Consider the following 21,760-nt stretch of genomic DNA (forward strand, 5'->3'; position numbering starts at 1 on the left):
CTGCCCCAGGAACAGACCAGAGAATGAATTGTGACTTTGAGTCACCATTTGTTTAATGGTTCCCCCACTCCCACTCCCCCGCACTTCAGCTCTAGTGGGGAAGTAATCCACTATTAGTATGGGCCCGTGGTAGATCCCCCTCCACAGCAACTCGGTTCTTTTGGCCGGCAACTTTCCACGGGATAGTCAGGGCTTCCCCTGTTTTCCACCCACCTGCACAGTAGACTGAGTAGCAGTCCCACAGAGGCTGCTCAGCCCCCCACGCTCTGCCCCATGAAACAAGGAACCTGTGCAGGGGGCAGGGACCCTCATCCCCCCCTTGCTCTCTTGCATTAGCTTTAAGATTAATTGTTTAGCAAATGCGAAGCATATAAAATTCATACTACAACACATGTATAGAAATTATAATGGATACATGAGGAATTTCAAGACTGCTTCTCTTGCAGTAGTTCAAACTGTATGTACTGTAGTGGAAAAGACTACAGTATTCCCTACCTCTTGTATTCATTTTTCATTGTCTCTTTGAGAGAGTCATTTTCCTATAAATGTAATGATTTAATATTATTGAAGTTTACAGGAATCTTTCCTCAATCAGGTTTGCGTACTTATAATTTCTATGCCATTAAAAAGATACTCAAAATATTTTCATGATGTTTCTTAAATATTTTTTTCATTTCTAGCATCTTGGAATCTTGAAAATAAATAACAATGCATCCTTAACTCATTCTTTCCCCCACCACTCAATATGTATATTTCTTTGTTATCATACTGTTGTTCCTAAGTGCTGCTATTGGTTTTGTTTTTAGGGAAAAAACCAAGTACTGATGCATCAATTTTGACAAAGCTCAAAGAAGAATTTTACGAAATTCATAAATTTTAAAAGAGAACTCTTTAGGTCAGCATTATGAACTTTTACACTGGCTCTTCAGCAAATCACACAGGATTGCATTAATTATTTCTCAGTGTGATTTCAGTCTCGGCAGATCATTATCTGTAATCATAAACTGAATGCTCAGTGTACTGAATGCATGTTACGTTGTTCTATAAATTTCACTGTCACCTGCCTGCAGAATATTTTTGTTGCGCTATTTTGAGATTTCAGAGTTGGTGAAATCCTGTCAGAGTGACACCTGACCCAAGCTTTGTACAGATGCTACTCAGTAGTGCAGTGAGGTCCTGTCTTTAGCAAATGACTGTACTATTTCCTTGTTGTTTTCAGTCTTTTGCAGTTCAGGGCCTAGGATCTTGAGGCTGCTCTAGTACTTTACTCGATTGCTTCAGAATGTAGCAACGCAAACCTGTCAAGTGTCTGCTTCCCAGCATTTTCTTGTTTTTATTGTTTGCTGCTGAGAACAAGTCGGTTCCTAATTTACTGGCTTTTATCTCTTGAAATGTTTCTTTGCTATCATACAAATATAGAGGTTAACTTTAATTTGTTTTTGAAAAATGGGTGTTCTCGATTTATAAATAATACTGTTTCTCTATTTCATTGTAGGCATTCGACCTCCGATCATGAATGGGCCCATGCACCCACGCCCTTTGGTAGCTTTGCTGGATGGCAGGGATTGTACAGTAGAAATGCCTATTCTGAAGGATGTAGCCACGGTGGCATTTTGTGATGCTCAGTCCACACAAGAAATTCATGAAAAGGTAAAACATTTTAATCACACTCCTGGTTGGCAAGTATAATATAAACATTTTTACAGTTACAAGAGAACATGTACATTATTATGTAAGTGACAGTATTTTGGTTAACAGTTGAAAAGATACCCAAATTGGTCAGGAATTAGGCAAACTTCATATAGAGGGGAAACAGAGAATAATACCTTTATTCAAACACAGTGAAATATAGCCCTGGGCACCTTGCCTTAGATGGGACATTGGCCTTGTGTTCATCCACTACATATACACCTCTACCCCAATATAATGTGATCTGCTATAATGCGAATTCGGATATAATGCGGTAAAGCAGTGCTCTGGGGGGTGGGGCTGCGCGCTCCGGTGGATCAGTGCCTCAGCGTGTCTGGCTCCCACACGCCGCTCTGAGCAGCGTGTTAAGTAAGGGTGCCGGGCCGGGGCAGATGGGTTGGATAATGGGGCCACGGGGGGAAGGGGAACAGGGGTCGATTCAGACATGCAGGGGCAGCGCGGCGGGGCTGTGGCGGGGGGGCTCATGGCTGGGAGTTCATGCCCCAGCCTGGGTGCCTGTGACCGGAGGGAGCAGGTCCGTGCTGCAGCCCCGGCCCCAGCTCCGTGCTTCCCGCTCCCTGGCCCCTCCACCGGGCTGGGCGGTTTTGCTGCAGCCGCTGCTTCGCGCAGCTCCTGCCTCCCTCCCGTGCCCCCGCCTGAGACCCTCTGCCCCTACTAACAAAAATGATTTAGTTTGCAAGTTTACAAACATTTTTATCCTAAAGGAATAAACATATCTTTCCTCGTAAAATTTCGAAGCACATTTCTTTGTATACTCTAATCCCTCTACCCCGATATAACACGGTTTCACCTATAACGCAGTAAGATTTTTTGGCTCCTGAGGACCGCGTTATATCTGGGTAGAGGTGTAGTAGAATTTCATTCATAGAGAGAATTACAGTAGCTGAGAAACAGTATGTATATTGTAAATATTAGTATGATAGCATATAAACTGAGAACTTACAAAGCAATAAAGATTGCCCTCTCAGCCATAGGTCCCTCAAGCTTTGAGTGGGTGCCTCATGCACTGAGAACTTAAACTGCAGTAAATAATTGCTGAAACAAATTTTAGCAAAAGGTTCATTAGTATTGGGGTTGGGTGAATAAGCTGCTATTCCGATTCAGGCATTCCTATCAGCCACTTCACTGGACTCCCCCAAAAGTTCAAGAACCTGTGAAACAGCCTGGGGAGGGGAGGCCTTCCAGGTTTGTTAAGAGACAGTTATCTAGGGCTGTCAGCTGGCTTGTATGCCTGTATTCCCTGTTGGGGGACTGGTGTCATGGTAAGGTCTGCTCCCCACCCAAGCTCCCTTGCATTTTCTAGGGGAGGAGAACACCTCACTCCCATATTTCAGGAGCAATAGGATGGGGAAAACCCTGCTGCTCTTGCTCCTCACTAACAGACCAGGGCCTCATATGACCCATATTGCCAACTTGGGAACTAAGGAAACCTTATCTTCCAGCTACCAAAAATCGGTACCATGTACAATGAGCATGGTAGCAGAGGAGAACTAGATGGGGAAACGGGGATTCACCCCACAAGGATGTCTTCCCTCCTTGCTCCCAGAAGATCAGAAGGAGGTATAATGGCAGGCTAGTGCAGGCTCACATGCTAACTTGATGGACAGGCCAGGTAGGTGCAGTTAAACAAGTGTTTCTTTGTCTGCTGCAGTGAGCTTCCTGATGCAGATGGAGCTATGTGAATACAGAGCTGAATATGTCCCAGATGTTAGGGATTTAGTCTGTGTATTGAATTGAGCTAATGTTCTTGTGCCTCTGCCAATATATTATTGGTCTTGTCCCTGTCCAATTATTGTAATATTTAGGCATGTGACAGTTCATGGCTCTTTTTTCAAATGTTAGATAGAAACTGAAACCATCACTGAACTATTAACTTTATTTGCTCCACATTCTTACAAAATATAGCACTGATAAACCTTTAAAAGGCAAGCATTTTTATGTCGGAAAGACCTAATCCTCCCTCAGATGGCTATATATTAAAGACAGCTCTTGAAAGTACAAGCAATAATAGTTTCCTTTCAGTTATTAAGTGAATGACTTCTATTTTATGCAGTGCCTTTCTGGTATAATCAAATCAACCAACTGTTGTGTTCATTATTTCTTTGGCAATCAGATTTCTATTCAAAAAATGATTTTTGTTGTTTTAAACTCTCTTGAAAATTAGAATTTATAAAGGAAAGCTTGATGATATCCTTAAACATAGTGGACTAGCTGTTTCGTAACTATATGAAGAGAAGTCTAAAGGATTTTTTATGTCTTATCAACAGTACAGACTTGTAGTCCTCATTCTTATCATGTTTATGGGAAATGTTCTTTTTTTCCTTATGGAAATGTTCAACAGAGGAATGGCTACATACTCCTCAAGTTCTATAAATAGTTCCTCTCTGTTGTGGATTCTTGGACTTCCTGTCTTGCTTTTAAAAGTCATTGTACCGTAGTCCACTGTTGTCAGAATCATTATCAAGAATTATCTTAAATATTGTTTTCCTGCACTATCAGTGTTGTCTTAGTTCCTCTGACTCAGTTCCCATTGATTTTTTATTTTTATTTATTTATTTATTTTGAGATATAAAGGTATCTTAATATGTAGTGAAGAAAGAGAAATAAATTCCTCATTCTAAAAAGGAGACCCCATTTCATTTTTCTGAATGTCCTTTCTTCAATATGCAGTTGATTTCCCACAGAGTAGAAGCCGCTTTAAAAAAAAAATAGTATACTTCTGGAGGAGTTATCTTTTAATAAAAGATTATAAATTATAAGTCAAGGGTCCGAGCTGATGAATTTTTAGTCCTGACCAATGCCCATTAAAGTCAACGGGAGTTTTTCTATTTACTTGAGTGGTCATTGGATTAGGCCCTTAGTGTACACTCACTCTCTCTCCTTATGCAGAATCAATGATGTTTTGGAAGAAAGGGATAATATCAACTTAAATATGTCCCAAAATTTAGGTTTTGTGATAAGCTTTTTTCAACAATAATCACATTTTACAAAACCCTAAGACAAACAGAAATGATGTCATGATTCTTTTTACTTCCCATTGAAACAAATAAATATTTCCATGTAGTGTTTGCAGCTCAGACATTTCAACACAGTGCAAGTACATGAGAACCTAAAAGTGTAATTGACTGGAAACTACTAGAAACAAATATGAGATTTACCATTCTGACTTGTTTGGATGATTTGAGAGAAATGCAGAAGAATAAAACAACATCATAAATATTTAAAATGCATTTACATTTTTAAATTTTATTTAATTTTTAAGGATCTAAGAGCTTAATTGTGACACGCATAAGGCCATTTCTTATTTCTTAATTTAAAATATATATTAACCTGACCAAGTTTGAGGGTTTCCTATTTTTATGTACATCCATATTTAAAACACAAAGAAATGCATATTGCTTTAAATTTATTTTAAATTGTCCTTAAAAAGTTCTAAACTCCTCATTTTTGTGTCCTACCTTAAGCCATCTTCATAGGAAGTTAATAGGGGTAATAGCTGGATCCAATTGATAAGGAGCTAGGAGGAGATGTTATGGGCAAAGAACATAACTATTCTTTAGACTTCATTTTTTTCTAGATAACAGCAGTCCACCCTTCAGTTGGACATGGTTGTTTATGTTGGCACCTGCAGTCCTCGTACCTTCAAATGATTTCTTAACTAAAATGCAATCAATAGAATCATTGACCTATAAATGCCCTTAATTTCTCCAAATTGGAAGTCTCCTACCCAACAAAAACACCCCAGGGAAGAAATTAATATAATTTGTATAAATTGTTAGACTGATGACGTTTCAGAGAAATATCAAATGTGTTTGTTCTAATCCATGGTTCAGCCAGAATGAGCATTCAGAAGTTCAAAATTGTAGCTGAAAGGGGCACTTGTTTCAAAATATAGCTTGAAAAGGGCACTCCAATGACTGAAATCTGATGAAGACTGTTGACCTTTTGGTGACCTCTGATGGAAAGGTCAAAGTTCACATTTTGAGTTTTCTAGTATTCAGGATCACAGAATGAATTTATGTAACAAATCCCAATTTGTTGCTGCCTACAGGAACACTGAAATTAACTGTATCACTTATTAAGAGCCCAGTACTGTGTGGTGCTGACCATCCTTTATTTCCATTGTCTTCAGTGGGACAGGAGGGAGCTCAACACCTCTCAGGGTCATACTCTAACAGTATCCATATTATTACTATTATTATTTAATAATGTGCTATGATGCTTTACAAGCAAAAAATATTTCTCTCAAAATGTTTAAAAACTAAATTCACACACAACACAATATTAGGATGGAGTTAATGTTACATATGAAGTTTATATCTTAATGTAACTCAGTATTTCCATTTTAAAAAAACAAAGGCTTAAAATAAAGAAAATTACCAGGTGATTTGCTGAACAGTTCAATAATTGTTTCACGCTTTAAATTCAGATTTCTGGGCATACTAACAACTGTCACTCTGCACCACTAAATTATTCTGTTAGTCAAAATATGTATTTTTTCACATCTGTCGTCTACCATACCCTGATGCTAAACAAGTATTTACATCAGACCATTTCAGGGTATGGAGGAAAGGAAGAAAGAGGGAGAGATGATAGAAACCTCAGGAAAAGGGAGTAAATTACTGATCTCAAAAAAGCATTTCTCTCAATAAAAACAGAATTTCTGTTTCATATATTTCTTGGTTTTTTGAAAGACACAAAGGTCCGCTATGAGAGCAGGGTGAAGATTAGAGGTGTAATATATGAGGGGAAGATTTTAGAGCAGATAGTGAGGGAGGAGCAACAGAATTGGAGGAGAGCCAGTATTTGGGATGTTAATAATAAACAGTGGGTAAACATTACCAGTCTTTACCCATTTTCCTGTTGTTCCCCATACACTAATATAGGAAAAACCTCTCAAACCAGAAAAAAGTTTCAAATCTAGTAGTTTTCAACTGTAATGACTGAAAATAATTCTTCTGCAGTTCTTCTCTTGAGCAGATCACTTTACATAGTCTAAGAATTTTCATTCCCATTTTACAGGTAACAAAGCTAAAGTACAGAATTTAAGTGCCTTGTTCAAGACCGCAATAATTGGTGTATGAACTGGTATTAGAACTCTGCATTCCTGATACTTCATCTCATGCTCAAAATGCTGGGCCACAAACCCCCAAGGTTGCTACTTTGGAGGACACCGGGCTGCCGATGGGATGGGACGGGAACAAATGGGGCAACTACCCACGGACCCGGGTGATTTAAAAAGGCCTAGGGCTCCTGGCTGCTGGTACTGCGGCAGCAGCAGCAGCAGCGGCGGCTGGGAGTCCTGGCCCTTTTAAATTGCCCAGGCAGGCTGCAAGGCTCCTAAGTGCGTGCGGGGCGGTACTGGCAGCCGCGAAAGCAGCTGGGCGGGCATGTAGAAGCCCTGGCTGTGCCCGAAGAGTGCACCCAGCAGTGCAGCCAGCAGCAGCTCCCTGGGCACCAGCCAGCACAGGCGCAGAACCGCCCAAATGTCAGACGGACCTTTCTCGGGGGCCCATTGATTGTTCTGCCCTGGGCAGAGCCGTCCCTAGGGTAAGGCGAATCAGGGTGACCTCTCTGGGCCCCAAGGATACGTCGCTTCCGCCCTGGGCCTCGCACCCCCCCCTAGGGATGGCCCTGGCCCTGGGGCCTGCAATTGCTGTTGGCAGGCCTGAGAGGACCGGTAGGATAGTGAAGTAGTGGGGGCTTCACACCTCCTGGAAAATATTCCATATTTACTGATCATGTCCCAAGGCTTTTTTTAAAGCATCAAATGCAATGTGCGGTTAGAAAACTCATTACGTTTGTTCAGAGATTGTTAATATATATGACAGAACAGCACACCGGAATTTTCTGTTTCAGTTTTTTACCCCATGTTCACTAACCATCATGGATCACTACTGCTGGGAAGACAGGCAGTCAGCATGTTTAAACATTGATTTCTGAGTTGCGTGTTATTGTAAATGTTGAGTTTTCTTACCAGTATAGAGAACAAAGTCTTGTCTAAACAATGACTGTGTGGAGTTAAACAGCATGTTTTTGCCAAAGGCAGTGTTTTATTCAAACCAAGTAATATGGAATGTGTGATAACTGGGACCTAGAGTCCTTGCATCCAGTTGGGGAGACTCAGTTCAGTCACACTCAGATGTAAAAATGATTTTAAGCAATTGCTCATTAAACAAATCTGTAACAACTTGCATTGCTCTTATTCATAGTAACTGTCTAATTTCTTTATGCAGTGAAATATGCTTTTTAGGTGGTCTCTGCTCTCATGAAATCATCCCAAAGTGTTCCCAAAGGTACAAAATATAATGCTGCTCTACCTGTATTCGACCACAATCTCCTCCATTAAACTGCCAGTTTTTCTCCGTCCCTGGAGTAGGGGATTTCACTGAATATAATTTGTGGTGGGTTAACTTAAAATACTTTGGGTTTGGTTATCCAAACATCCAAAGATTCTTTCAGAACATTACCTGAATCTCTGAGCTTCCCTCTCTCCTATTTGAGCCATTCAGCATTCTTCCCTTGTCTCCCGTCTCTTCTTCCATATGCAAAAGGCTACATTGCTCACATTCTTATGTTCCAGGCTCATGCAATATCCTCTTCCTTCATTGTTGCAGTGCACCGTCCTTCCAACCTGTTCTATAGACCTGCAACCTGTCGCTTCTCTCCCAATTCCAAGATCCCCCTTCCCATTCGGTTCTGTTTGCCATTAATATCCCTTTTGTGGCATACATGACACTTCTGAGTCATCTTTTACCATCTACTTTCACAATGTGTCTTGTGTACCCGTTAAAAGAATTACAGTCAAACAGATCCCTAGTGCTTTTGGGGTGCCTAGAACTCCCTGAACTTAACTTTTTACTCTTTTTGGGCTTCCCAATCACTGTGTTACAGTTTACAGCTCAGAGTGCTTTTTGTAGTGCCAAACGGAAGCCCTCAGAGCATGTAAGATATGAAACTAGAAAAACAATCTAGGCCAAGCAAAAAGAGAAGGAAATTAAGTCATCCCCACAAATTTTCAGGCCACAGAGGGGAAGGTGGGAGGGCAGCAGTAAGGACTGATTTATCACATCGTCAGAACAAAGTTTATATTCTGGACTGGGGTTCAGGTTTCAGTTCAAACTGAACTTCCTCACTTTCTTTTAACTATGCATTATCATATGTCTTGCTACCTAGATAGGCTACTAAATATTGGATTTTTTGAGTAAGTGGACTGCTGTGCTGAAAATTAAATAACCAAATCGCCTCTGATTTTCCTTATAATGTATGCACATAATTAACAATAAAGTTAAAAAGAGTTGTATGCTGTCTTGGAAAGGAGACTTTTATTATGTCACGTAGCATACAATCCAAGCATCAAAATCCTACTGAATTCAGTTGGAAAGCAACTGTTGCATCTCATTGCTCCAGTCAAAAGCACAAAATAAAGTCACTTACAAAAAATGTTACATTTCCATATTTCTGGTTTAATGTAAAAACTCAAGAAGTTTAAAAGGTTAACATTCAGTTGAATTCCATTTTTATAGGACTCAGAAATATGTAATGATTATTTTCAATGTAGAAATTTTAAAAAACAAGGTTTCTTATTATAAGTTGAGCTAAAATTATCCTAAGGGAGAGCTTTCATTGTGGAGCAAACATTTCAAAAATATACAATAAAAAATAGATGTGAATATTATTCTACTGTGTCAAAGAATCATAGAAGACTAGGGTTGGTGGAGACCTCAGGAGGTCATCTAGTCCAATCCCCTGCTCAAAGCAGGACCAACGCAAACTAAATCATCCTAGCCAGGGCTTTGTCAAGCTAGGCCTTAAAAACCTCTAAAGATGGAGATTCTGCCACCTCCCTAAGTAACCCATTCCAGTGCTTCCTCCTCCTCCTAGTGAAATAATTTTTACTAATATCCAATCTAGACCTCCCCCACTGCAGCTTGAGACTATTGCTCCTTTTTCTGTCATCTGCAACCACTGAGAACAGCCGACCTCCATCTCCTTTGGAACCCCCTTCAGGTAGTTGAAGGCTGCTATCAAATCTCCCCTCACTCTTCTCTTTTGCAGACTAAATAAGCCCAGTTCCCTCAGCCTCTCCTCATAAGTCATGTCCTCCACCCCCCACCCACCGATCATTTTCTTTGGCCTCCGCTGGACTCTCTCCAATTTGTCCACATCCTTTCTGTAGTGGAAGGCCCAAAACTGGATGCAGAACTCTAGGTGTGACCTCACCAGTGCTGAATAGAGGGGAATAATCACTTCCCTCAATCTGCTGGCAATGCTCCTACTAATGCAGCCCAGATATGCAGTTAGCCTTCTTGGCAACAAGGGCACACTGTTGACTCATATCCAGCTTCTTATCCAATGTACTTCCCAGGCCCTTTTCCGCAGAACTGCCGCTTAGCCAGTCGGTCCCCAGCCTGTAGCGCTGCATGGGATTCTTCCGTCCTAAGTACAGAACTCTTCACTTTTCCTTGTTGAACCTCATCAGATTTCTTTTGACTCAATCCTCCAATTTGTCTAGGTCAAATCTGGACCCTATCCCTACCCTCCAGGGTATCTACTTCGTCTCTCTCCCCCCACACCTCCCAGCCCTCCTTGGTGCCATACATGAACTTTCAGAGGGTGAAATCCATCCCATCATCAAGATCATTAATGAAGATGTTGAACAAAACCAGCCCTAGGACCGACCCCTGGGGCACTCCACTTGATACCGGCTGCTAACTAGACATAGAGCTGTTGATCCTGACAATCTAGCCAGCTTTCTGTCCACCTTATAGTCCATTCATCCAATCCATACTTCTTTAACTTGCTGGCAAGAATACTTTGGGAGACTGTATCAAAAGCTTTGGTAAAGTCAAGGTATATCATGCCACTGCTTTCCCCACATTCACAGAGCCATTAGTTATCTCATCATAGAAGGCAATCAGGTTGGTCAGGCATGACTTGCTCTTGGTGAATCCATGTTGACTGTTCCTGATCACCTTCCTTTCCTCCAAGTGCTTCAAAATGTATTTCTTGAGTACCTGCTCCATGATTTTTCTTTGATATGCTCTTTATCTTATATTTGTGTATGAATAAAAGCATTTTACTCCACCGCTAGCTTCTTCTTTTTGAAGCCATAATCTTGCATTTGTAACATCATTGTTGTTTACTTTAATATCACAGATACTGTAGTATAATTTTACTGCAGGATTAGAAACTAGAAGAATATGAGCTGAGTGGTAGCTGGCCCTTCTTTGAGCCATAAATACTTTAGAAATTAGCAAACAAGGAAAGCATAATGATTTTTAAAAATGGAGAAGGAAGAGTGGATTTATTTTGAAACATGACATGTTTAAAAGTTTTGTGTTAGTCCCTCAAGGGGAAATGAGCCTTTTGGCACCTTAAGGGTGAGAAAATAGCTTAGAGTGTTGGAAACCACCCTCCAACCCACAGGGAAGGCTTGGAGTCAGCCTTTTTGCTGTACAGTATTGGGGATCTTCCCCAATATTGCTGGGTGAATTTTCAGCTTGGATCTGATCCAAAGCCCACTGAAGTTCATGAGAGCCTTTGAATTAACTTAGTTGGGCTTTGGCTCAGGCCCCTAATGAAAGATTTTTAACAATTATAGAAAAGTTTAGTAAATCTAGTCAGATTAGACAAAAAGGTGTTAGGTGGTGTATCCCAACAGCAAGTCACCCCTAAATTCCAGCCACAGTCACATTTACATGTGCTAACATTGCAGATCTTGTGAAACACTGTGCATCAGGGCAGGCTGCCAGTGTAAAAAGTCAAAACTCTTAAAGTGCTGCCATGCCCAAGAAGCAGTATATCAATCTTGCAGACAGCTTGGAGTCTGTAATATAGTTAGTTATCAGCAAGCATCTCACTGCTCCTTTCAGTACCATACTTGCAATGGATCACTAGTGCTTCAAAAATGCTGGTGATTATTATGATGATTTCTCTTTTTTGCATCTCTGTTTGTTTTTTTAAATATTTTTAAGACCATGCTCATTGTGTTGATATGTTACTGTCAGTGACATTCATGGCATAATGAATCTTCCAGTGAAGATGGTTTCAATCCAGCTTGCATTTCTAATAGATTGAGTTTAAATGTTAAATAATTCTAGATTTATTAATAGAAAACACAAGTGAATCCATGCATAGAAACTATGTAGTCTGAAAAGAACTTTCCTTAAAAACTGAGGGCTTTTTTTTTCTTTATTTTAAACACGATAAAATGTACGAAGAGAAAAGTGTACTAAGAGACTGATCTAAGATTGACTACAGTGATAAAGCAGTTGCATGTACTGTCAAGTAGTTCTGGGATTGAAGTAGTGGTTTAATTTAGGCAAACTGTTTTGGTGGTTTTTTGTTTTAAAAAAAAAAAGCTGCCATAGAAACAGAAAGTTTAAGTCTTTACTATATTGTAAACATGAGAGCATAAAGGCAGGTTTTCTTTTAATGTTATATATAACATAATGTGTGTTGTGAGGGGTGTATACATGTGCATATAGTTTGCATTAAGTGTCACAGTTTTTAGGGCCTGAGTTAGTGCCACTAATCAACAGAAGTCAGTGAGCATTAGTTTGGATCCTTACAGCATAAAGTTATATCATTGGGCAAGTGCATTATTGGCAGTGAAAGACACTGCAGAGATCTATATTTGAGATCAACATTCAGATGTTAGTTTTTTATTGGAAAACTGAAACCATAAAAAGGCAACACGAACTAACAGGTTTTTCTGGTGATCGATCAGGTCCTGCTTGCATGGGTAGTGCTTCTTGATAGTTTTTGGAATGTTAATTTTATTCAGAGCTATTGCACCATTGTCCAGACACTGGATGTGGTTTAATTAGGTCGCAACTTTATTCTTAAATATCTGGAAGTACCCAGCAGATAAAAGTGTACAGTGCAGGTAACTCCATAATCATTTCAATAGACGCCCAAAGGGCTTCTGCCAGCTATCCCCCTTTCCCATCTTGGTCCCCAGCCAACCTGAAGAACCTATCCCCCTTCCCTGCCTCCCTCCCCCAGTTAAGGGGGATGAGGATTAAGGGGGAATATAAAGGGTGGTGTTGGCTCCCTGCCGCACCAGTCATAGGAGCCCCAAACACCCCTCCCCCCTCCCCCCCCACACACATACCCTGTTTCTGCTCCTTTAAAGAATACCTCCTTTAAATCATGTAAAGCAACTGTAATGGCCAGCAGAGTGACCTCACCGCACATTAAGTGGTGGGTGGGGGCTGTTTTCTGGAAAAGGTGTGTGCCCCTTTAAGGGCTAGAGAGTCAGAGGGTGACTTTCTGCTACAGCTGCAGACCAGCTCCATGTGGGGGTGCTGCTGAGCCCTTGCTGACTGTATTCTCTGTACGCTGGGTCTGATCCAAAGCCCATTGAAGCCAATGGGAATCTTTCTGCTGACTAAAATGAGGTTTGAATCAGGTGTCTGAACAGAATCCAGCAATATATGATCACCAGAAAAAGAAAAATAAGGGTTGAAGTTTATGTTACGTCCTGAGTGCTGCTTCCAACCTGGTTATTTGAGGCTTTTAGCACATTATGCTAAGACTGTTCGCTTTTTGTATAAATGGGAAGCATTAAGAGTTATCACCCCCCAAAAAATTACAAACTAAAGCTCTTATGGTGGTGAACAGCTGATGATACCCAGAATGGTTGTGATAGTTCAATGCTAAAATATAACTACAAATAATTAGGAAAACTAAGAGGAATTGTAGCCTTACGTAGTCAGCACTCAAGTTAATATTTGAAAAGCTCTGTAAAACATACATGTCCACCACATCTGTGGCACAGAATCTGTTAAGGCCTGTGAGGACTTAACACATTTTGAAACTGGTGCAGTCATTATGGGGAAAAGTAGGAGGAGTTGAAAGACCTGGCTGCCCAGTTCCGTTAGCAAACTGTATGAGCCAGAGCAAAGAGGAATGTCCCAATGACTTTGAAGCAGGCGGTTTGCTACAGCATCTAATGGACGTAAATTGGTTTGTCAGCCACGAAAGGGAAATAAATAAATAGATACTGACTTATAATAGAGGCCAGGTAACAGAAGGTCCTATGCTGACCTTTTATTAGAAAAAGCACAATGGCAGGATAAAATATCTGGTGGACGCAAGAATGACTGCAGATGGACATATACTTAATTGGTACCATTTGAGCCATTTCATTTTTTTTAATTCACTTTCATTTCTGGAACTGTGCTATTTTTATACATTTCTAGTTTACGGAGTTAAAAAAAAGCCCATGTTAGAGAGCAAGAGTGAGAAAATACTGCCACATTTGAGCTGATGTGAAATTCCAGTTTTCTATCTTATATATCTTACTGAAATTGACACTAGCTGATGGTTTTGTAATAAAATTACATCAGCTTGTCTTTGACTATTAGTGCTGCATGTTACGGTACCTAGAATAAGCTTCATTTTCTTTAGCTGAACATTACAGCATACACAAACCTCTTTACAGGAAATGCTGAAAAACAGTCAGAACATACTTTATACTATAGTATGCTGTGCTATACTAATCTATTTCTAAGGCACTAATCACCATAGTCCCCATGGTACTTTACAGATATGTGAGCAGACATGCTCTAGTTAAGTTAGTCAGCTGTATGCAGCATGTTTGATTTTTCTAAATGTTGTTTTTGGTTTTTTTGTTAAAGCCTTCTGTATTTATTTTGTATTATAATTTCATCTTTTGCATATTTTATATATAAAAGTAGAAAAAACATGTCTTCATTTTTAGTGCAATTTGCAACCTTTTAGCCTTCTTTATATGAACGTAAGTAACTTCAGTAATGTGTGAGCTCCTTCATTAAATGTATTTTCTACATGTATTTTCAAAGCATAAGAGCCTTCCTTAGTAAGTAGTCTTTTTCCATTAATAACAATACGGTTTGTAATGCACTTCAGATGAGCTTTATTCAGGTGAAATCCAACAACCATGAATAATTTTAATAACTTACATTAGCACAGGAGTTCTTTGTCTAAATATGGAATTCTCCAGTTTGCTTTTTGAGAGCTCAATATTTTCCTCCTTAACCATGATTTTTAATGGTTTATTTTAATCATATGGTATACTAGGTGCATAGAGTTCTAACATCATCAAGAAAGTAAGTTAGTGTGAAATAATATACAGTAACTGGAGATCACCATCCTGCCAAGTCGTCCGTAGCTCTAGGAGAGTCCTGAACTTTAAAAATAAAATATAAAAAGATTAGTCACTTGCACACCTATTTGTTTCATTGATGCTACTACCATGTGGCTGATAAATAAATATGTGCACACACACACACAGAGATCACTGTTTTAAACAAAGGGCCACATGTTCCGTAAAAAATGTCTCAAACTGTTTCCCAGCTCCCCAGCCAATCTCTTCCAAGTGCCATTCAATAGCCTAAATGGGCCCAGATATAATGCAGTGGTGTCCAACCTGTGCCTTCGAGGCTTTAAACTGTGCACAGGTATTGATTTGCGATCCTGAAAGTACTTGTACCATCAAAATCACAAGGACTCCTAATGAGCATATCCTTTTGCAGGATCAGGCCTGTGTTTTGTTCTCTGAATTTTATAGTGAAAAAAGACATGGCTTACCAAGATGCTTGAAAATATTTGGAGAAAAGTTTTTAAAAATGATTTTTTGTAATTATTACAGAGTCCTTCAGACCTGCAAAATTTTAATACATGATGAAACCCAAATGCAATGAAAAGGGGAAAAAATCAGATTACATAAAGCAAGGTTTGTTCTTTTTTTTTTATTTTTTTTTAAATTCTAGGTACTAAATGAAGCAGTGGGTGCACTGATGTATCACACTATCACTTTAACACGAGAAGACCTGGAGAAATTCAAAGCACTTCGAATAATTGTCCGAATTGGCAGTGGTTTTGATAACATTGACATCAAATCTGCTGGGGATTTAGGTATGATTATTAAAGACGCTGTTTTATTTGAACATGTTATAGTTGCCTCCAGAAATGTGATAGCATCTAAGTCTTTGCATCAACATTTGCTGTATAATTTGTGCTAACATAATATATAAACTGTATAATTTTCTCATCAGAGTGTTCAAAAATCATTATGGTGATATTAACATTAGTTAATTAACTGATAATGGATTTGTGACAGTATGGCAGTCTGTCCATTCAAGAAACATTTCAAGACTAAGAGCAGACTTTTTTTAAAACAGTAAACAGGAGACTTTCTGTCTGTTTATTTAAATTGCTACAGACTGTAATCCAGTTACAGTGTATAATTCTGTCAGTATTATGGCATACTATTTTGTTTTGAAAATAAACAAATAGCCCTAGCACCTGTGTTTGGACTGTAAGATCTAGTTCAGAAGCTTTTCCTGGTAGACAAATCAGGCACATCAGTTTTATCAAAGAATCAATTGTAATTACATGAAAAATAAACTAAACCGCTGGAGAATTTTGGGGAGAGGATCTTCACTCTCCTATTATTCAAAAGCTGCAATCTGGTTTGAACTGTTGTTTGCTTCACAACAGTCAAAAACAAAGCTGTATTCTCAAAGTACAAGTTTCCAGTTTATTTCTTCAGTTTTTCTGAATAAACTGGGAACAAATTACCTGAAGATTTTCTTCCTGTCACTTTTGACTAAGTCCTGCAAACATTTACTACCTAGTGTAGTACTTATTGCAGTGTCCGTCCCACTGAAGTAGTGAGTGGTTGTAGTACTGAGTTGTTTATTAGTAAATAAGGGTGAGTCACCCAACACCAGTTTCCTTAGCTTCTATTTTTTACACGTTAGTTAAAATAGATTTTTTTCTAGTGTGACAAATGCCTCAGGAGCAGGTTAGATCTGAAGATGTTTAGGGGACTGTTCTCCCTTTGGTGCATACCTTGAACTCCAGTTTACATTAATAAGGTTAGACACATTCATTGTGATGAACGCAGACATGTTCATTTGTAAACTTACATCATAGAGGTGGGCCTGAAGCAAAATACCAGGTCCAAACCCTAACTCTGGTCTCAGAATTAAGACCCAGTCCTGCAGAAGGTTCCACTTGTGCAGAATCCTACTGAAGCAAATGGGACTCCAGGCAAGAATATGATCTGTACATACAGGCAGGTATCCTTGCTGGGTTACAAGTTCACAACTCAAACCTACCTCATAGCTGTCCAAACTTGAACATCCCAGACTTTGGGAACGTTTTGATTCAGATCTAAATGCTAAATGGCAACATTTCTGAGCATTCAAGTCTGAGGCTTTGATTAGACTCATTTAAGCTGGACAATTAGGATCCAAAGTATTGATCCTTGCCTATCTTTAATGAATAAAATTGTCCCCTCCCAATGAAATAACTGTCGGTTTTGCTTTTTAGTTAGTAAAATCTGGATGAAAGTTGAAAGTCTGATTTTATTTTTAAGCTCCATCTGGCTAGAGCTAGTGACTGGGATTCAACCACTGACTTACCATTACTTGCAAAATCACTTAACCTACCTGTCACCCAGTTTCCCCTCTGCAGAACTGGTATAAATAATACATACCTCATAGATAGAGGTGATGTGAGAGTTAATTATTGTTTGTAAAACACTTTCATCTGCTGATGAAATGTGCTGTGGAAGTAGGTTTTGTGGTAGTAGCAACAATGTTCAGAAGAAGCCAGGTATTTTATCAGAAGCCTACTTAGTGGAAATCACATGAGAATTTTTTCACTTTAGAAACAAATATTTTTGTAGATACGGTTACAGCTGCATTCTTTTCATGCTGTCATTTTTGGTTGATGTGTATTTCACAAAAAATGTGGAACCAGGAGTTTCCCATGCAAAAACCTGAAAATCTGACTTTTTCCACAAACTTGTGAGTTGCTGCTTATGTGCTGAGAAAAACCTGAGAGATGAGGATGTAATCAGGGAGGTAGGAATGAGCCTATAGAAGGCAAATAGGGCTGGGGCTTTGGGTGAAGCCAACTATTCTTGGGCTCTCTAAGGGGGTGTGTGTGTGTGGACCAGACCACTGAGATCAGTGGGGGGGAAAAGGTGTGTAGAAGAAATCACAGAAGCTATTCTGCCCCCCTCCCTCCCTAATAATATAGTGCTGTTTTCTCAGTAAGTGGGAAGGCCATACCCTTTTCCCTCTATGGTAAGTCTTGTGCTTGTCCACTTTCTCCTTGTTCTTGTCCTCCTCCTGCTGCTGCAAGTGGATAACCCCGCAGGGCAAGCTCCTTATTTCAGCTGCCTATATGTAGTAAACTATTTAGAGGTGGGAGAAGGGAAAAAGAAGCTCTAGAACGTAGGTGAAAGGTTACGTGACCCTTCTCCCTACAGTCTTCTAGGGACAACTATACGATGAGCAAGAAAAGCTCCAACAAGCTGCAAGGTGAGTGGAAATTCCTTGTTTCTTTCTCCAGACATGTAATGAAACATTTCTAACTCTGTAGAAAGCAGCGTTTGGTAGATGCTGGGAATTAAAATATGTGTTTATGACTTTTAATATTGTCCCATGCAATTTGTATTTTTGTTCCATGAAAATGGCACTTCTTTCTTGTATAACCAAATACAGCCATTTAATATGATAGGTTTAACATAATTTTACCCTCCAGTTAAACAAGGATACTCATTTTGCCTCTTTCTTTTTTCTTTTACAATGTTGGGATTCATACTACAGTTCATGCTAATAGGATGCCAAGAATGATATGCCAGCAAAGGAAGCTGTTTTATCTTAGTAAATCTAAGAGCAGTGACTCAGCAGATGATTCCGCACAGCAAAGAAAAATAGTTATGCAGCCTCCCTATATCGATTTTTTTATTGATCTCAAAAGTCAATAAAGGTGCAAGCCAGCAGAATAAAGAAATTTGGATTCACACTGTAGATAAATAGGTTTGAGATGATAATTTATCAAATTACTGACATTGTTCCTATTATTGAAGAGAATACTGTTCTGTCTCTCTTGCTTCATAAGATGTGAAGTTCATAATATTAAAGCTAGGTTGTCGTTATTCTCTCAGGCCAAAGTGAATGGTCAGCTGCCTCCTTTGTTAGCTGAAGCAGCTTATTTAATTTTTATTTATGTACAAATATCCACAGTGAAAAATGCCCTACTAGTTGATGAAGAAAAAAGTACATATTCATCTCCATTAAAAGGTATGACAGGAATCATCAGCAGTCTGAACACAAACTTTGTCAGGAGTCAGAGCTGGTAAATAGAGAGGGAGCAGACAGTACATGGAACTGAGAAGAGGCAACATTTAAGCAGGACAAAAGCTTTTTAAAGTAAACAACAACAACATTCGCTAGGGTTATTTCAGAAAAAAGGGTTTTCTTAACTGTGAAGCATATATTGAGTACTGCAAGGAAATTATTGTTCAGAAAACTACTGCAAGGTGGCAAACGTGTCCATAGTGGCAAAGCCAACTCACCTGGGGTCTATTCCATTTTTGGGAATAACTGCCATTCACTACAAAGATTTTGGATTCAATCTCTGGTGCCCAATCCAACTTCTGTTGAAGTTAGCATGATTTTCTCTATTACTTTCTCTCACCTTCTTGCCTCCATGCCTTGCTCACTACAGACCAGCTATTGTCAGGTGCTTAGCACCATAAACTCCTATTATCTTCAAACACCTTGTAGGAGCAGACTCAACACCTCAATATGAAGATTTAGGTAGGGTGTGTCTTTACTGGTTAGCTTGGGGGCTGCGGGTCAGGGCTTCTGTTTCTGTTCACAGCAATTCTACTGACTAGTTGTGCAATCTTGAGCAAGCCATTTTTAAGCTCTCTCTCACTTTACCCATGTATGAAGTGGATATAATCATACCTGCCCCAGGGGGGCCTGGCGAGCGTTCACTAATATTTCGAAAACAGTTTGAGATCATCATTAGTTTATATAAACAGAGCTTTCTTGTATAAAAGGGCTTGACAAAGCCCTGGCTGGGATGATTTAGTAGGAGTTGGTCCTGCTTTGAGCAGGGGGTTGGACTAGATGACCACCTGAGGTCTCTTCCAACCCTAACCTTCTATGATTCTAACTAATGCGGTTTAACTCTAAGAACCAGCACAAACCTCACTTCTTTTGTTGCCAGTGCAAGGCACAAGTCTTGACTTTTCCTTGGCTAATATAAACACAGAGCACATTATATAGCTAATAAAATATCTCCAGCAAAAATATATTGAGAAGCCATAAGTAAACATATAGTCCTGGTTTTCCATACACTAATACGTGCATTAGTCCCATTGAGCTTAATGAGACTACTCATGGGCATAACTATTTGTAAGATCAGGCCTTAGTATGGATTTCTCAGTATGAAAAGAACATAAGAATGGTCATAATGGGTCAGACCAATGGTCCACCTAGCCCAATATCCTGTCTTCCAACAGTGGGCACTACGAGGTGCCCCAGAGGGAATGAACAGAACAGGTAATCATCAGATGATCCATCCCCTGTCACCCATTCCCAGCTTCTGGCAATGAGAGGCTAGGAACACCCAGAGCATGGGGTTGCATCTGTGACCAACGTGGCAAATAGCTGTTAATGCACCTATCCTCCATGAATGTATCTAATTCTTTTTTGAACCCCATTATAGTTTTGGCGTTCACAACATCCACTAGCAATTAGTTCACAGGTTGATTGTGCGTTGTGTGAAGAAGTACTTCCTTTATTTGTTTTAAACCTGCTGCCTATTAATTTCATGGGTTGACCCCTCATTTTTGTTATGTGAAGGAATAAATAGCATTTCCTTATTTGCTTTCTCCTCACCGTTCACAACTTTATAGGCCTCTATCATAGCCCATCTTAGTTGTCTCTTGTCCAAGTTGAAAAAGTCCCAGTCTTTTTAATCTCTCCTCATAAAACTGCATGAAGTATTCCAAGTTTGGGCATACCATGGATTTATATAGTGGTATTGTGATATTTTCTGTTTTATCTATCCTTTTCCTAATGGTTCCTAACATTCTGTTAGCTTTTTTGGACTGCCACCACCTATTGAGAGGACGTTTTCAGAAAACTATCCACAATGACTCAAAAATCTTCTTCTTTTTTTTTTTTTTTTAGGGTCAGCTAAATTAGACCCTATCATTTTCTATGTATAGTTGGGATTATGTTTTCCAATATGCATTATTTTGCATTTATCAACACTGAATTTCTTCTGCCATTTTGTTACCAGTCACCCAGTTTTGTGAGATCCATTTGTAACTCTTTGCAATCTGCTTTGGACTTAACTTGCTTGAGTAGTTTTTATTGTCTGCAAATTTTGCTACCTCACTGTTTACCCCTTTTTCCAGCTCATTGATGAATATATTGAACATCGCTGGTCCCAGTACAGATCCCTGGGGGACACCACTATTTACCTCTCTCTCCATTCCGAAAACTGAACATGTATTTCTCCCTTTTTTCCTACCTTTTTTTTTTTTAACCAGTTACTGACCCTTGAGAAGATCTTCCCTCTTATCCCATGACAGCTTACTTTGCTTAAAAGCCTTTGATGAGGGACCATGTCAAAAGCTTTCTGAAAGTCCAAGTACACTATATCAACTGGATCACCTTTGTCCACATGTTTGTTGATACCCTCAAAGAATTTTTATAAATCGGTGAGATGTGATTTCCCGTTACAAAAGCCATGTTGACTTTTCCCCAGGAAATCGTGTTCATCTATTTGTCCAATAATTCTGTTGTTTACAATATAGAGTCAACCAATTTGCAAGGTACTGAAGTTAGACTTACCAGCCTGTAATTGCCAGGATTGCTTCTGGAGCCTTTTTAAAAAAATTGGTGTCACATTAGATATCCTCCAGTCATCTGGTACAGAAGCTGATTTACATACCACAGTTAGTTAGTTAATAGTTTCGTATTTGAGTTCCTTCAAAACTCTTGGGTGAATATCGTCTGGTCCTGGTGACTTATTGCTGTTTAATTTATCAATTTGTTCCAAAACCACCTCTAATGACACCTCAGTCTGGGACAGTTCCTCAGATTTGTCACCTAAAATGAATGGCTCAGGTGTGGAAATCTTCCTCACATCTTCTGCAGTGAAGACTAATGCAAAGAATTCATTTAGCTTCTCCGCAACAGCCATATTTACTTTGAGTGCTCCTTTAGCACCTTGATCA

The 21,760-nt window shown here is 39.4% G+C and overlaps 1 protein-coding gene across 21 annotated transcripts in view; it reads left to right on the top strand.

Annotated features, from left to right (window-relative positions):
* CTBP1 (C-terminal binding protein 1) overlaps positions 1-21,760 on the top strand; it is a 430,677-nt gene that overhangs the window by 377,081 nt on the left and 31,836 nt on the right. For all 21 annotated transcript variants that reach the window (XM_073342801.1, XM_073342803.1, XM_073342802.1 and 18 more), the window contains 2 exons: positions 1,496-1,650; positions 15,471-15,615. In XM_073342801.1, the coding sequence (XP_073198902.1) occupies positions 1,496-1,650; positions 15,471-15,615 (300 nt within the window). The remainder of the gene's footprint in view (positions 1-1,495; positions 1,651-15,470; positions 15,616-21,760) is intronic.

Source organism: Lepidochelys kempii, chromosome 4 (genome assembly GCF_965140265.1).
Source record: "Lepidochelys kempii isolate rLepKem1 chromosome 4, rLepKem1.hap2, whole genome shotgun sequence".
In the NCBI taxonomy this organism is placed as follows: Eukaryota; Metazoa; Chordata; order Testudines; family Cheloniidae; genus Lepidochelys; species Lepidochelys kempii.